At 40.6% G+C, this 16,518-nt stretch overlaps 1 protein-coding gene across 1 annotated transcript; it reads left to right on the forward strand.

The window, feature by feature from the left end:
* Positions 1-56: 56 nt before the first annotated feature.
* On the forward strand, positions 57-12,722 carry SPATA18 (spermatogenesis associated 18). The gene is given in 14 exon segments (XM_032686794.1): positions 57-348; positions 2,408-2,513; positions 2,626-2,741; positions 4,094-4,168; positions 4,253-4,383; positions 5,892-6,026; positions 6,673-6,907; positions 7,908-7,948; positions 7,950-8,064; positions 8,622-8,797; positions 10,742-10,865; positions 11,215-11,283; positions 12,081-12,120; positions 12,597-12,722. Coding segments are annotated over 14 exon segments (1,458 nt in total). The 5' UTR covers positions 57-261; the 3' UTR covers positions 12,605-12,722.
* The last annotated feature ends 3,796 nt before the right edge of the window (positions 12,723-16,518 follow it).

The raw sequence follows: 16,518 nt of genomic DNA on the forward strand, positions 1-16,518 counted from the left end.
CGGCGCCGCCCGGCGGCCGCGGGCCGGCCCCGCTCTACGGGCGGCCGCCGCCCCCCCGCAGCGTTGCCGTGGCACCGCCGCCGCCACGGGCCGTCCCGCGAGTCACCACCGCGGCTGCCGCGGCCCAGCCCAGGGCAGAGGATCCGGGCCGGCTGTAACATCTTCGTTCCACCCGCGCCGCCCGAGGAGCGCTCCCGGAGGGACAGAAAAATCAGCGCAGCACATCCCGCCCCAACCTCAGGAGCGAGCTGACCGCCGACCATGGCCGAGGGCTTAAGGAATCTGGTGGGCACGGGGAGCGCCCGAGCGCTGCAGGAGAAGCTGGAGAGCTGGCAGCAGGACTATGAGGTGGGTCCTGCCGCTCCTCGGGGCCGAGTTCCCGCGATGACGGCGGGACGCGGAGCGGGCAGCGGCCGCCGCTCGGTGTCCCAGAGGCCGGTTTGGGAGTGCTGCCCCGCACGCGCACCTGGTTACCACGGTTCCAACACCTTTTAAGCACTTCCAGCTTCAGCTGTTTGGCTTTTTGCCCGTGTCAAGGTTCCGTGAAAGCAAGAGCTGGAGGTTAAAAGTAAGGTTTGAGCGGCAGTGGCTGTGTCTGGAGCATAGCTGAGCGTCGTGGTGGAGACCAGCAGGTGGAAGGACCGCGGGTCAGGGAGTGTGCGAAAGGAATCGCTCGTAGCCCAGGAACAGTCAGGAGAACGTGAGGAAAAAGGGTGCTGAAAGTGAGAACGGGTTATCCGGCATCCAGCTGTTCTGGATGGGAAACCTGTTAGAGCTGAGAGGCTGCTGCAAGACAGCACGGCTGCCAAAGGGCTTCTGAAGGGGGGAAGTGGGCGTGAGGGAAGAGTTTCGGGTTGTGGGTGAGGAGAAGGCTGCAGGTGGCTCCTCCACGGAGGAGTCAGCGGTAACAGAGGACTGAGGAGGTGCAACAGTAGAAGCAGTAGAGAAGACGTAAACTTAGGGAAAGATGAGTTGAAGGAACCCAAGACTTCACAACTGTGACTTTTCTCAGTGGAAAAAATCTTGACAGAGTTCTCACTCATGCAACCCTAGGTTTCATTAGCTTCAGGAGACGGATAGTTGATTTGGTCATAAGCCTTTAACCACCTACTGTGTACAATGGTTGATAAGAAAAGGTGTTGAGCAGAGATGTAGCCTTTTCAAGGGAAATCAAGTATTCTTTTTACTTTGTAGTAGGCAGGAGTTACAGGATGTTAATAGCTAGTGTAACTCTCTGCGGGATTCCTGGCAAAGAAGAGTTTTAAGTATTTTGAGAGTAGCTGATAAAGCTACCACAGAGAATGCCAGAGCAGGAAGAGCAGTGGCATGCGTTTTACGATCTTGCATCTTGGATGGTGCAGGTAGACCTCGGGGAGGGCTGAGAACTAGTGGGAGCTGAATTCTCTAGGTTAAGTGAGTTGCAGGTAGTCTCTGAGGTCTTGGGCAATGAACATGAACAGCTTCGGGCTGCTGGTGCAGAAAAAGAGGAGGTGGCAGATGGAAGCACCATGGGTGTTATGTGACTGTAATGAACTGGAAAAATGCACTTTGCAGCCGTGTTCTGGTGGAGGTGAGCAGGTTGACTGTGCTCCCCAAGGCCAGAGGAAAGCATGTTGCAGCAATCAAAATGCAAGCTGACAGAGGCATGAGTGAGAATTTCAGCTGTTTTGGAAGCTTGTAAAACCCATATGGAGTCATTAGAGCCTGAAAACCTACAGGGTGATCTGCGTGGAAGGTGCTATGCAGGTTACAGATAAAGATTAAGGAAGCAGGTACAAAGTATGTGGTCTCCTGGCAGGTGCAGTAGTATCCTACTCCTTTTCAAAATTGCATTTCCTGAAAGTGGTGTCATTTTGCTGTTTCCTAGGCATAGTGCTGGATTTTGCCCCTACTTCAGTGTTTTTTTCAGTTCGTAACTCTTAAAAATCAGATGAAATTGCATGGAAGCCTCATGTGACTGCTGACAAAGCAAGATAATAGCCTTATATGTATTATTTTTGCTGATATGGAAAACCAGTTTTTGGACTAATGTGTTTTATTTTTCATCCAACAATCTGCTATATTGTTATTTTAATAACTGTTGAATGGTTTCAACTCAGATCGACAATTATAATGATTCTTTTTTTAGAGGCATTTGTGATTGCAACTTACTTCCTTCTCCATTCATAAAGAAGTTTTCTCAGGTAGTGAATTAACTGGGTGATAGAAGTCCTGATAGTGATAGAAGTTTGATGTTGTTTGTTTGCCTGTTAACAATGTGAACCTTAAAACAGATGAGTATTCTAGAGGATGTAGTAAGAAAAGCTTGTGAAGATGCAATTATAGGGGAAAAAATGTCATGATCGTAACAGGGATAACTTGAAGTAAGAAAACCCCCACAGATATAGTAATACACATTAATTTACAGATTAATTCCTCTGGTGAGAATCTGAACCGATGCTGTGAAATTTTAGAATTGAACACTGAGATTCAAAAACAGCTCTTCACAATTCTCAATGAAACATCTCAAGAAGGTAAATCAGTGTCTCGTTTAATTACTAACACTTTTCACATGTGACATTTTTTTCAAACTCTGGCTCTTTCTGTAAGTATTCTCACAATTTCTTAATGTATGTATTTTCTTAGATGGTAATAATGAAGGCGCAGAAACAATAAAAAAACGTCTCTTGCCACAGCTAGGGACTTGTTTTTACTGTGCTACTTCAGGAAAGAGCTTTGAGAACAACCTCTCCATCACTCAGGTATGTATATTACCATGTGAATTTATACCTGCAGAAGAACTTTAATGACTTCTGTTAATAATGACCTCCCTACCAGATTTTGCTTAATGTAATACATTCTTAGTTGCTCATGGAGACACCTTTGGAGACATGCATGCTATTGTATAGGAATTTGCATTGTAAAAGAAGTCTATGTTATTGTACTGCTTTCCTTTCCTCAGTAAAGATTTGCTATGTTTACATATGCAGAGACATCACAGAAATATTTAGGCCATATCTGTATTAGAAAAACCTAACACTGTGTGAAAATACACATGTAAGCTGAAGGTGTGCATACATTAGTCTGTGAACTCCCTTTATTTTTTTTTGAAGGAAAAAGTCTTGGACTGTCTTAACATTATTTCCGGAAGGGTTAAATAAAAAGTGCTTATGTTCTTCATGATACCACCACGTTCCTGCTGTGATGTTTGGAGTTAGTATGTATTTGATATTTACTGAAAGGATTGTAGTACTAACAGTTTGGCAGAAAAGATAGATCTGTTGTGGTTTTCTGCTTTGAAAGAAAAGGGGAACATTGGCCAATGTAGACTGTGGGAAAATACTCAGAATCCTGAGGTTTGACAGTGATGTCTCCATGTTTTCTAATTTCTCATTTTTTATACCTCCTCTGTCAAAATATTTCACAGTTAAAATAAGGACAAATGAAAAGTGATAGCCCATGAGAGTCAGATTCTAGTATAATGCAGGAGCAGGATTCTGCGAAAACCCCACAAAATATAAAATAATGATGTTATTAAATGACAGTACACCAGGTGTGCCAGTTACAGGTTTGTTATTGCATTTAAAGAGCCTGCTACACAATTACTTATTTAATTCCAGTAGTATCAGGCAACTTTATAGGTTGTTAAAGACAGAACTGCATGTGTAGTAATGTGCTTTCTGGAATGACAATACTTGCCTCCTCTAATAACTTTTTCTGTTCCTTTGTGTACATGAATTACCAAAAAGTGTACTTGAGTTGGTGATATAGTCAATCAGAAGTTGACTAACTGTGCAACACATCTGCAAAATGCTTTGTTCTGGTGATGTGTGTACAAGCAGTAAATCTGCATATGCAGACCTTCCATAAGTTCTATCATGAGGTAAAAAAGAAGTGAATATTTTTCTTAACATAATTGAGTCTCTGTTTGGTGTGCCTGGAAGGGATTGCTTATGTCTCTAGACGGTATGCGATTGCTTTTGTTCTCAGTTTCTTTAGAAATGGTCATTACTGAAATCTTTAGAAATACGTCTGCTAATAATTCTCTAGTATATTGCTGAGGGATTCTGTAAGGTAGTACATTCAAACAGTGTGACTTTGTGTTTCCTGGTAGGATTCAGTTGGGAGTGAGATGCAGCTGAGAGAACTGGACACCACACCTGAGACTTGTCCACTGCAAGACCTGGAGGAAAAACTGACTTCAACTTGTCTGCAGATCAACCAGATGGAACTGGACACCACACCTGAGACTTGTCCACTGCAAGGCCTGGAGGAAAAACTGACTTCAACTCGTCTGCAGATCAACCAGATGGAACTGGACACCACACCTGAGACTTGTCCACTGCAAGACCTGGAGGAAAAACTGACTTCAACTCGTCTGCAGATCAACCAGATGGAACAAGAGTAGGGAAATTAACTGTGTTTCTTTTATTTGCTTTTTGTTTTTCAACAAGCCACATTTTTCTCTTGACATCTAAATACTGATGGAGATTTGTAAAATGTTTCATGTCTGGCTTACAATCAGAGCTTCAAAATGTATCTAGGCTGTATATTGTGTATATAAGTATCCAAAGTGGGCTACAAATGCTACAGTCATACACACATTTATAAATTGACTTAGTAGGTTTTCCTAAATGACTAGGACTGAACAGTTTTTGCCTAATTGCTTAAAACATATTTTGTGGAGCACTATAGTCTCAAAATTACTAAATTGCTTCAGATACAAATTTGTGCAGTTAATGCCAGTTCCAGGGCCATTTTAGAGATAGCTCCAAGTGGCTTCTTGTGCATCCTATTAGCATGAGAACAATAAATGTTCACAGGTCTTGGATCAGTACAATAGGTGATGTAGTTTCATGTCCTTATGAAGTGTTTCCAAGACTATCAGTTTGAATTTTCCCCATACCTACCTTTAGAACTCATCTTTCCAAATCTACTTTTCTTTCTAAATTGTTCTTTATAGTAGAATTCTTTAGCCCTCTTTTACTAGTACTCAGCTAGAAGTCCTTCCTGAAGGAGCTGACTAAGGGTGTCCAGGGGATTGGACAGTCTTTCCTCTTAGCAGATGTTGCTCGTCTTATTACTGTGGTCCTCTCAGTCAGCCTGCTCCTTAAAAAGCCGGAAGAGGAAGCTTGTTGACTGATACGTGTTACAGCTTTCATTGGTTCAGATCCTCAAAAATCTCACCAGGATCCTTCGGTAAAGAAAAGGACAGACTGAATACCTTCAAAGTAAATAGAAAGCATCCTTTTCCCCCCTACACTTTTGGAAAGAGGAAACAACAGTAATACCTGTGTTGGGAGAGAAAGCAGAGACGCTGAGATACTTTTTAATACTAAGTAAGAGTAAAGGACAGAAGATAAACTTGCTTAACTAGTTGTCTGCCGATGTTTAAGAAACAGTACTTCTCTTGGGGCCAGCAGGAGAGGAATCATTAGCTTTTGATATTACTTCAATAACTTCATTGGTGATACCCTTTGACTGACTACTATATTCCAGCGAAGAAAAGAACCCTAGTACCCCATGGAGAAAATACTTAGGTTCTTAATCTTCCTTTGGAAAGAAAACTGAGCTGGTCTAGTTAAAATCTTAAATATGAGAAAGAAAACAGTTTCTTTTAGACCTCATCATCTGAGCTAGCATAAGGACACCAAATGTTAACCAGTGATTTCTCCTGTAACAGAGTGTAGTGTATCCACTTTCCTGCTACAGTACACTTTTACATTTTTAAGAGTCTGCTTTGGAGTATGCTTTTTTGAATTCTTGATTTTTCCTGTATTTCAGCATAAGGAGTTTGCTCAAAAATGTTCCTCTTTTTCTGCTCCTTTTTTTTTGATGATGAGGATTAATTGATAGATGGTTTACAATGATAGAAGGGCATCTTGTGACTGACTTTATTCTGTGTGATTAAGTCTGAACACTTCCCGTGCCGAAGAGGAGGATGCCCTGAAGAAGTTAGAGCGTCTGAATGACTATGAGCAGCAAATTCAAATGCTGCGGGATGAGATTACTATCCTGGATGCCCGGAAGTCTGTTCTTCAGAGCAGGTAGAGGCGTTATTAGAGAAGTCACTGAATTATAGAAATTGTTCATGTTAGGTAGCATGAATTCCCTCCTCATTTGAAACTGAAGAATAAACAAAAGTTGAGCTTTTGCACTTTGTTATGAGGGAACATAAACTCTGGCTGATTACTCCTAGTGCCGAAATATTTTAATTTAAAGCAGTTAAGTTTTAGACAAAACAGCAAATAGTGCAGCTTTGAAAAATACATTGACAGCAACTGTATGGAATAAAAAGAAATGGTTAGGTTTTTTTTTTAATGAGTCCTCTGAACACTGTACCATTACAGGGCAGAACTTGTTATATTCTCACTTGTTTGACTTCAGTCAAAGTGCAGAAAGAGGAACAAATCTCCAAATTATTACTTGTTAGAAGTGTGTTTCCCCAGAACAAAGTGCTTGTCTGTACACACTTTAGGAAATACTTTATTTTTACTGTTTATGCTTTAGCCCATAAAATATATTGACACAAATGCCTTCAGATTAGACTAAACAGCTGCAGCTTCTCTAATTGCATTGGCTCAAAATCTTAGCTCAATTTGATAAAAATTAAATTGACTCAAAACTCTGTGCTAGGGAGAAACATCTGAAGACGGTGAATTGACCTCCAGCTTCTTCCCATGTCTGTTGTAGGCTCGTGCGGAGCCGCTCTCCTTACAGGCGCAGTGGGGCCAAGTCCCAGCGTTCCGTTCGCCCGAAGAGCTGGTCACCTGGCCGAGCCAGGCACATCAACGCTTCCCGTCGCGCCTGCCTGGTGGCTCGCTTTGGTTTCATTTATGCTCAGGAACGCTTCGATGCAGAGACCCTTTTGAGGACTTACATCAGTGACTTGGAGATGGTGCAGAGGATAATATACACTGCAGCTGTGGTAAGAAAGAAATAATATTTCTTATTTTACAGGCCTGAAGTGTTTTATAAAATATTATGTCTGCAGTGGACTAAATTGTAGGTAAATTAGCATTTCTAGTACATTCAAGTACAGAGAAGAAAACTTTTCGTCCTTTTTTCTTGTTGATTTTTCTTTCTTCCACTCACACTTCTATACTGAACTCCCAAGTTAGTGTCCTGACTGACCTGTCCCAACACTGGAACAGGGTCAGTGATCTGTAGTATGGATGCTAAAAGGAGTGTATAAGAAGACTGAATGGCTCTGAAAAGAAGCTGATTCCTGCAGTGATCAACACTGCTTTATTTAGATGAATTCTTTTGAGAATACTGCATTATATACTACAACAGTACAAAGATAAAAATTTTTCCGTAGCATGCTTTCTTTTTGCCTGTAACTGTGTGCTTTTCTACTTTTGTTGGGTGCCTTGAAACTACCTACATACCTCATATTTACTATGAGCTCAGTCTGAAGAAATTTGTTTTCATCTTTTCTGTACTTGATCTTCTTTTCTATAAAAATGATGTAGTCATCAGAGACAGACAGTGTGTCTCTTAATGTGTGTGATCCCAAGCACATTTAACTTATTGGAGGTTTTTTCCAACTGTCATTCAGTTTACACTCTCTAATTCAACCTTTTTTCCTGACAAACAAGAAGAGTTCCTGTCTGATGTGCTGGGCTATGGCATGTAAAATGCTATTACTCTTGATATCTTTGAATGTGGTTGTATTGATCATGGGTGTGTGATGGAATCCTATGCAAATATAGATGGTTAGATGAGAATCTTTTCAATACTGTCTTCTACAAAGAAGTTTCACTCAATCAGAGAATTCCTTCCAGATGAGTTAACTTTCCCTTTTGTAGCAGTGTTTTTTTTCCTCCTTATGATGATGATACTGGGTTAAGTTCATTTTCTGAGATAACTGATAAAAAATTAATTTCAGTCTCCTGGATTTAACTAGATGTTCTTTATGTTTGCAGGAATCTTTTTATGCAGCAAAGATGGCCTACTGGAAGTTCAAATACATGTAAAGAGGCTCTGTCTCTAAGTCACTCGGGGCCTGAGTCACTTGAAGACACTGTGCTGGATTATATAGTTTGCCACAAGGATGAGTATGATGTTCATGCCAGTGTCAAGGTAGGTCAAGGGCAGTGGGGTAGCAACATGTTGATCTATTTCAGGAGCTGTTAAATTCAGAATGTGTAAACTAGAAATGCACTGTTACCTGAAGAAGAAAAAAGTTATCATATGGATTTTGTCTTGTAGCAGTGTACTTTCCAAAATAATATTGCTAGGACTGGTATAAGTATGGGCTAGTAATCGCTTGTTTTATTTTTCTGTGACTAGCATTTCTCTGTCTGCAAGAATAATATTTTTGAAGATACAGTGTAACTGTCTTAGTCAAATAAATGTAAGCTAAATTTCACATTTTTCTTGAATTTTGTTTTCTGTTGAAAAGCTGCATCTCCTTCCTAAGATTTATGTCAATAATGTAGCTCATACTTAATTTCTGAAATAACAGTACATTCTTTCTGAAGCTATTATTTTCTGAAATAGTCTAAGGCAATTACTGTGAGCTTCTGATACTGACTTTTAAATGTAGAAAGCTGAGAGGCATATTTAGGATGGGTTTCCATACTTTCCTGTGAATTAAATTGTTAGTGAGTGAAAATTAACAATATGTTTATTTTCAGGAAGTAATTCGCTCCATGAACTTCAACCCAAAGATTTCATTTCCACCAGAAATTGATTTCATTGTGCTCAGCACTTTGATTCAAGAGTTGTGCTGTTTGGCTTTTTCAATGCAGACACTCATTCCTCCTCTTGATGTTGCCTTTGGTATTGATGGAGAACTTTTCAATGAGAGCAAGTAAGAACTCTTAAAATTCAGTTAGATTCTTATTATTAAAAGAATCCATCAGGTTGTATAGTCTACTTGTTCCTTAATTAATATAAATGTTTAAGATTGCTAAACATGAATTTTGGGCAAATATCCCTGATCTATAGTTAATTTGGTATGTCTTTGAGGTTTTATGGTAGTGTGTAAATGCCAGGAATGTAGACAAGTGTTAACAGGTTTTTTTTAATGAACAGCAGAGCGATTTTCTGGATAAACTTCAGTTTCTAGAGCGTATTTAATTTATCATTTAAGAGGAAAATTATTATCAGCTTTCCTTTTCTTATTTAGTCTCTACCTGCCTTTTAACAAATATTTGCATCTTTGTTCCTCCTTTCTGGCCTATTGTGTAAAAGTCATGTTTACTGAGATCTGGCAATTGGTGCCTGCTACCAAGATCATCAATGTGTTTGCTGCAACCTCCAGGCTGTGGCTGCTGTACAGCATATGAATACTAATATGCTACCATCTCTTCTGGTTTACAGCTGAGCAGAAAGGAGAATGACTTTTAAGAAAAAGAATTTTGTTTTTAAAAAAAAGTCACACCATAACATTGTTTTTTCTATAGGGTCAGGTCTTTGTTAGCTGCCAGAGAACTACAGGACGCTTCCATACCTTCTAGAAAATTAATAGGATTGATAACTCAAACAAAAAATGCTCTCAAAAGCAAAAACAAAAATTCCCTAGATCAATAAAAAGGTTTCTAATAATAATTTAAAATAGAATGGAACACAGGTGGGGAAGTGCTTGAGAAGCCAGTGAAAGAAATAGAGAAGGTGAAAGTAGCCTTTCAACAGGAAAGTGCAAAGTCATACAGGACTGCTCAATGATCCTGTCCGAATACTGGGCAGTTAGCTTCTTGATACCCAAAGCTATTGGCTGAATTAAGAAGGCAACAAAGCAATGGTATAGTCTGGGGATGCTTTCTCCACCTACTTGCTGTGTGTGGCCTTCGAAAAACAAGTGTAATATGTTTGTACGTGCTGCTGCAGGAGACACATACTCTCATCTATCCATCTATATAGATAAATGTGGCATATATATGTTTATGTGTACAGTGTGTATATGTGGTACACAGAGATGGAGCAAAACTTGTAGAAATTAAAATATCTCTGTTAGTTATGTGTGATACCATTCTATAAAGGGCTGCCCAAACCTGATCACACCCTACGCCTTGCTTCATGCCTATGTTAACAATATTGTTTTAATATAACTTGCTATTGTAATACGTTGCTGAAGTGTAGATGCACTGCTATTTTTTACTTCTGTTATTTTTGTATTTGTTTTGAGCTTGAATCCACAAAGCCAGAGACTTCATTATTTAGCCAATATTCCAGACTTATTGAGGTAATATATATCTGGTATGTTAACATAGGCCCTTGAATTAATTTCTCTTAGCTAAAATGTCACCGTTTCATTATCAATATCTGAGGATCTTGCTAATAAAGTTGCCTCATGTCTCATAAGATACTAAGATGTACCTTTATAGTTGATATAGAGTATTTCTATAATATCCTTTATAGGAGTCTTGTTTTAGCAAGACATTTCAGGAAGACGGGATGACTATGCCTGCCAAGTTGCTGCTCAGAAGATGTGGTATGTCAGTGGACACAGGGGCCCTGGCTTGTATTGGGCTTATGCAAAAATATGGTCTGCTGGTCTCCTGAAGTGTGAAATGGCTTTATCGGAGTGCCTGTCAGTATAAGTAAACAGTAGGTCCTGATAAATCTGTCTTACAACTGCATTTCCTTTACAGGATCACTTAAAGAGTACTTATTTTTGACATATGGAAAAATTGTCAAGAAAGATATTAGAGCTATAGCTAGTATTCTGCTTTTTATCAGCATTTATGATTTGAAACATATTTATCTTTTGGCACTTATATGCAGACATTTCTTGTACTCTGTGTTTCAACAGGTACTATCGTAGTCCTGACTCAGATTTCACAGCTGCCTTTGTGGCCTATCACGTATGGCCCGCTCTGGTGGAAGATGGTGTTGTAATTGTGAAGGGAGAGGTAGTCACTAAAAGGGTGTCTCTGGTATGTATTTTGTTAAGGATTATGTTAAGGGAAGTCATTGGATTTCAACACTGTTTTTAAAATTTAAAAAGATAAGTTCTTAACTGTTCCCTGTGTGGGTGGAGTTGTATGTCAAGTATCAGTTAGGTTTTAGTGCCTCATCCTTTATTTAGGATGAATAGTTCCATTTTCCTTAATGTATTAATTATGCAGATGTAAGATTATTGGCAGAGCCTGTTCTAAGGAGAAAGTTTACTGTGTTTCCTCTCTGTCCTCAAGCCTTGTCTCCAGCATGGCAAGTCGGCTTGCAGAGTCTGTCTTTATTAAACCCTCTCTCTCAAAAGAGGTTTGTCAAACTCTTCTCTTGTAGTGCTTTCGCAGAAGTAAAATCAGAAGCAGAAGCTGCAGCTGTAGCACCCGTCGTCTCCTATCTAGTCATGTAAGCCTCAGCTGAATGCTTATAGTATTAACAACATCAAGTATTTTAACTAGGAATGTAGACAACCTATTAAAAATGCTCATGTGCCACATGTACATTTTAACATTGGGAATAAATACCTTTGCTTGAAGGTCTTGAATGAGGTGAAACTGAACTGACAGATAGCTGAACTGATAGATATTGATCAGTGGAGATACACAGTTGATACCTGTGAGAATTTAACTGTGATCTTAGAATGATTTGCCCCTACTTTCCCTTGCTTCAGTACCCTTCAGAATAACTAATTGCATAATTTGGAAATGTTTTAGTCATCTTGCAGTACATATACAGCACATAGTTTGTACCTCTTGGAATTAGTAAACTAAATTTACTCTCTAATGCCAGAGTGGAACAGAAAATAACTGTAGGGTGAGCAGAAGGGGAAGACCTGAGGTGGTACTGATAAGATATGTGAAACCTTAGCAGAGTTCTGTGTATGGTCAAGTTATACAACATTTTTAATTATTTCTGTAAAAAACATATATTTTTCTAATTGTTAGCCCATCTTATTAAATTGACATGGGTGCCCTCAACTTAAAATGTGAATATTGAAACTATGAGAGGCTTTGGGTGTGGCTCACTTTTCTCTGTGTGTGTGGGGTGTGAAAAAAACTAGAAAGTTGTCGAACTTGACTTTGTAGCTGTGGAGCTGCACTGATAGACACGTGCAAGTTTTCTGAATGTTGATGGGCCCCCAGGTGGTTTTCTTGGGTGCAGTTTTTTAGCATAACTGAGTAGCCTTTCTTTTTGTGTTGCAGTCGTTTCGAAGCCGCAGTTTTTCACCACTGAGGAGCAGAAGTAAGTGGGCATATTAGTTCATAAGGACTGATGGTTTTCACATTAAGTCTTTGAATGATTAAGCAAAGAGACAAAATAACATGCTGAAGGTCTTGAACTCTGAAATACTTGTCTAAGTCTTATTTTTAAAATGGGTAGTCCCTTTCTTTTGTGTGTGTGGAAAAAGGCTGAAATATCTGACTTGGAGAGGGCTTGTTTTTTTCACTCTACTCACACCACTGTCATGAGTTTTCTCTGCTGGTTGCCTTCATTGTGACCAGTTCTATAGTAAGTAAAACTTGCTCCCTTCCCTACACAAGAGACAGTTAGCTGCACACCTGCTGGCTACATGCCTTTCAAATTCCAAAGAGATTGCTAAGTGGTGACATTGAAGTGATGGATTTCAGGCAGTATGAATGTGTGCCTATCTTGAAGCCAAGCCAATTTAGAGATTTAGAAAATACAGTTGTACTGAAATGTACCTTTTTCTTCCATAGGGTGTTAACTAAATATGTTCCTGTGGTTCGTTACATCTGGATCCAACAACTTCACTGGTGCCTATTCTCTTCAGGAATACCTCAAATCTCTCAATAATATGAATGGCAATTGTCAGTTCAAATGGAGTTTGTGTTCAGTGTGTTTTTTAGAATTATAGAAGGCTTATTTATAATTTGACAAACTAATTTGACCCTTCCGGTTAAAAATAAAAGTGCAGGCAATACAAAATCATGACCATTTGGCAAAATTTGCAAAGCACTGAGGAACCCGTGATGTAATCCTGCAGGTAGAGATTGAATTATTGTATCTAGAAGGTTGTCCACAGATTCCAAATGTTGCAGTTTACCGTGATAATTTTGATTAAACTTGATGTTTAATATAACCTAAATGGGGAATGTTGCAGAATGTTGAGGTAAGCTGTTACTTGAAAACGATGTAATTGTTTGGGGCTTCTTTACAATTTTAGAAGATAGCAATAATCTAAGGATGTGCAGGTCTCACACATCAGCCTTTTAAATATGTCCATGGGGCAAACTGCATTTTGTAACTACAATGCAAAAGTTGCACAGAACAGTTGTGGGAAAGTCACTGGGGGTAAAAATTAGAGGAAACTAAGAAGTTATATTGACATCCTAAAAGAAATTACAATGGTACAGAAATTATAGGGTAAAATGCAGCTGCTAATCGCTGGATGGAATGTGGTCAACGTGCTCCATGATAACTCCCCATACAGCAATAAGTACTTGCTAAGAGGGCTGGAACGGAGCGTGGAGTGGAGTGGAGATACCGTGACCTCCCTCCATGGAAATCCTTGCAGAGAGAGGAACATGGTGGTACTTTGTAGTTGATAGGACCACATAGCACCTGTCAACCAAAGGAGATAAAAGGAGATGTCCTGCTGCTGAGCCAAGCCTTGTGGCGAAATCTCTCTCCTCGGATGAACTTGTTTCATTAAAGCATAATTGTAATATTAATACACACCTCTATCCCAAATTTATCCACCTCCGAGGTATGACTATCCTGCTCTGGGCATGTGCCCTATGTTTTTTTTACTGTATCTTTAAAAGCAAAGCTTTTAAAGTCACTCAAGCTCCACCTAAACATAAAGAAATAGTATAAAAGTAAGTTGAGAATGGGAAGAAAATCAGGGAAGACTCCATCATGACTGCTGAGATCAGTCTATGGGCTGAACCTGTCTTCTCCCCCACTGGGATGCCTTTGGGTAAGAACTATACGTGTACTGAATACTTTTATTTGGATTAGAGCTTGCTCGTGTATTGCATTAAATACATTTTTGCAGTCAGATATTATGACTGGCAATCTTCGAACCTTAACCTGTCACAATTTTGTATTAATAAAAGGTGTTGTTCTGTAAGCTGAGTGACTCCTTCACAGGTGCTGGCAGCTGCCAGCAGCTGGTAACACATTCAAATAAAGTGGGAAGACTCACTGAGGGGACTTCCTTATGCTGTTGGCTTAGACTCCTGAAAAGGACAGTCAAATCACCCTCTGATCCAGTGGCACTGTTTGGTGAAGGGTCCCCATAACAGGATGCTGACAGATTGATTGGCCACAAGGGTCTCAGCTTTCCTGGGGCACTTGACAGACAAATAAATTGTTAAGGGTCGAGGAAATCTCCTGTTTTCACATGACAGCAGTCATAAACTACCAATACTCCACCAATCCCCAGGACTTTATTGACATGTGTTATCGCATATATGCATGCTTTAGCAAGACAATAACAGTTCTTGTGTCCACTGTTACTTAGAAATGAATATAGTAAAACAAATATAGTTTGGCACTAAAAGTATGTCTAAAGTGTTCCACAGGGTAGTTGTAGGCTTGAAATATTTGCTTGAGGCCTTTTCAGTGTCAGAGTTAATGGGCTTTCATACCATGCTGACAGATTAGTCATTGTTGAAAATACAGTGAAAAAATCCTGTCCAGTTATCTCTTACTATGGGCATTTATTAAACTTCAAGTGTAAAAATTAGACCTGAAGAGATTTTACAAGTAATGAGATGTGGGACGACATGTCATCCCGCTCATACCAGTTGGATGCCCGAGCCAGCAAGAGATGCCCAGGGCCTGGAGAGGGTATGCAGGTCAGCAGGAGAACACTTGAAGGACAGCACCAAGTGATTTTATAGTGAGCGTTTGCTACAGGCCACCTGAGCAGGAAGACCAAGCCGATGAAGCCCGCTACAGACAGACAGGAGCAGCCTTGTGTTGCTAAGCCCTGGTCCTGGACTGCAGTGACCATGACAGGGTAGAGTTTGAGATCCTTGGGGCAATAAGAAGGGTGAGAAGCAATCTCACTACCCTGGGCTTCAGAAGAGCAAACTTTGGTCTCTTCAAGGATCTCCTTGGTAGAGTGCTGTGGGATAGAACCCTGGAGGGAAGAGGAGTCCAAGAGAGCTGGATGATAGTCAAGGACTGTCTCCTCCAGGCTCAAGAGCAATGCACCCCTACAAAGAGGAAATCGAGGAACAACGCCAGGAGACCTGCATGGATGAACAAGGAGCTCCTAGACAAACTTAAACAGGTAACTTACAGAGGATGGAAGCAGGTAAAGGTAACCTAGGATGAATACAGAGCAATTGTCCCAAAAGCCAGTGATCTGATTAGGAAAGCTAAAGCCAAAGCTAAACCACTGCCAGAAGTAAATCTGACCAAGAACATAACGGATAAGCAAAAAAGCTCCGTTAGGTGCATCAGTGGTGAAAGAAAGACTAGGGAAAAATGTGGGTCCTCTCAGGAAGGACACAGAAGACCTGGTTGCCCAGGACATGGAGAAGACTGAGGTATTCAATGACTTTTTTGCCTCGGTTTTCATCAGCAAGTGCTCCAGCCACATTGCCAAAGTTGCAGAAGGTGAAAGCAAGGATTGGCATAATGAAGAACTGCCTGCTGTAGGAGAAGAATGGGTTTGAGAACATCTAAGGAATCTGAAGGTGTACAAGTCCGTGAGACCTGCTGAGATACATCCACAGGAACTGGCTGAGGATATGGCTAAGCCACTATCCACCATATCTAAGAAGTCATGGCAGTCCAGTGAAGTTCCCACTGACTGGGAAATGGGAAACATAACACGCGTTTAAAAAAAAGGAAATAAAGAAGACCTGGGAAACTATGGCCTGGTCAGTCTCACCTCAGTGCCCAGCAAGATCATGGAGCAGATCCTCCTAGAAACTATGCTATGGCACATGGAAAATAATGTCGTCATTGGTGACAGCCGACATGACTTCACTAAAGGCATATCATGCCTGAGAAATCTGGTGGCCTTCTACGATGGGGTTACACCAGTGGTAGATGAGGGAAGGGCAACAGATGTCATCTACCTGGACTTGTGCAAAGCATTTGACACTGTCCTGCATGGCACCCTTGTCTTTAAACTGGAGAGACATGGATTTGAGGGATGAACTAATCAGTGGACAAAAAATTGACTGAATTGTTGCACTCAGAGTTGTGGTTAATAGCTCAATGTCCACTTGGAGACCAGTGAGGAGTGGTGTTCCTTAGGAGTTGGTGTTGGAACTGGCAATTCTTAGTATCTTTGTGAATGGACAAGTGGGATTGAGTGCACACTCAGCAAGTTTGCCAATGACACCAAGCTGTGTGGTGCAGTTGACAGGCTGGAGGGAAAGGATGCCTTTCAGAGAGACCTTGACAGGCTTGAAAAGTACGCCTCTGTGAATTTCCTGAAGTTCAACAAGGCGAAGTACAAAGTCCCGCACCTGCGTTGGGGCAATCCCAAGCACAAATACAGGTTGGGTGGAGAATGGATCAAGACTAACCCTGGGGAGAAGGACTTGGAGGTATTTGTGAACAAAAAGCTCAATATAACTCAGCAATGCACTTGCAGTGTCATATTGAAGAAAGAAAGCAAACCACATCCTGGGCTGCATCAAAAGAAGCATG

Source organism: Chiroxiphia lanceolata, chromosome 4 (assembly GCF_009829145.1).
Source record: "Chiroxiphia lanceolata isolate bChiLan1 chromosome 4, bChiLan1.pri, whole genome shotgun sequence".
NCBI lineage: Eukaryota > Metazoa > Chordata > Aves > Passeriformes > Pipridae > Chiroxiphia > Chiroxiphia lanceolata.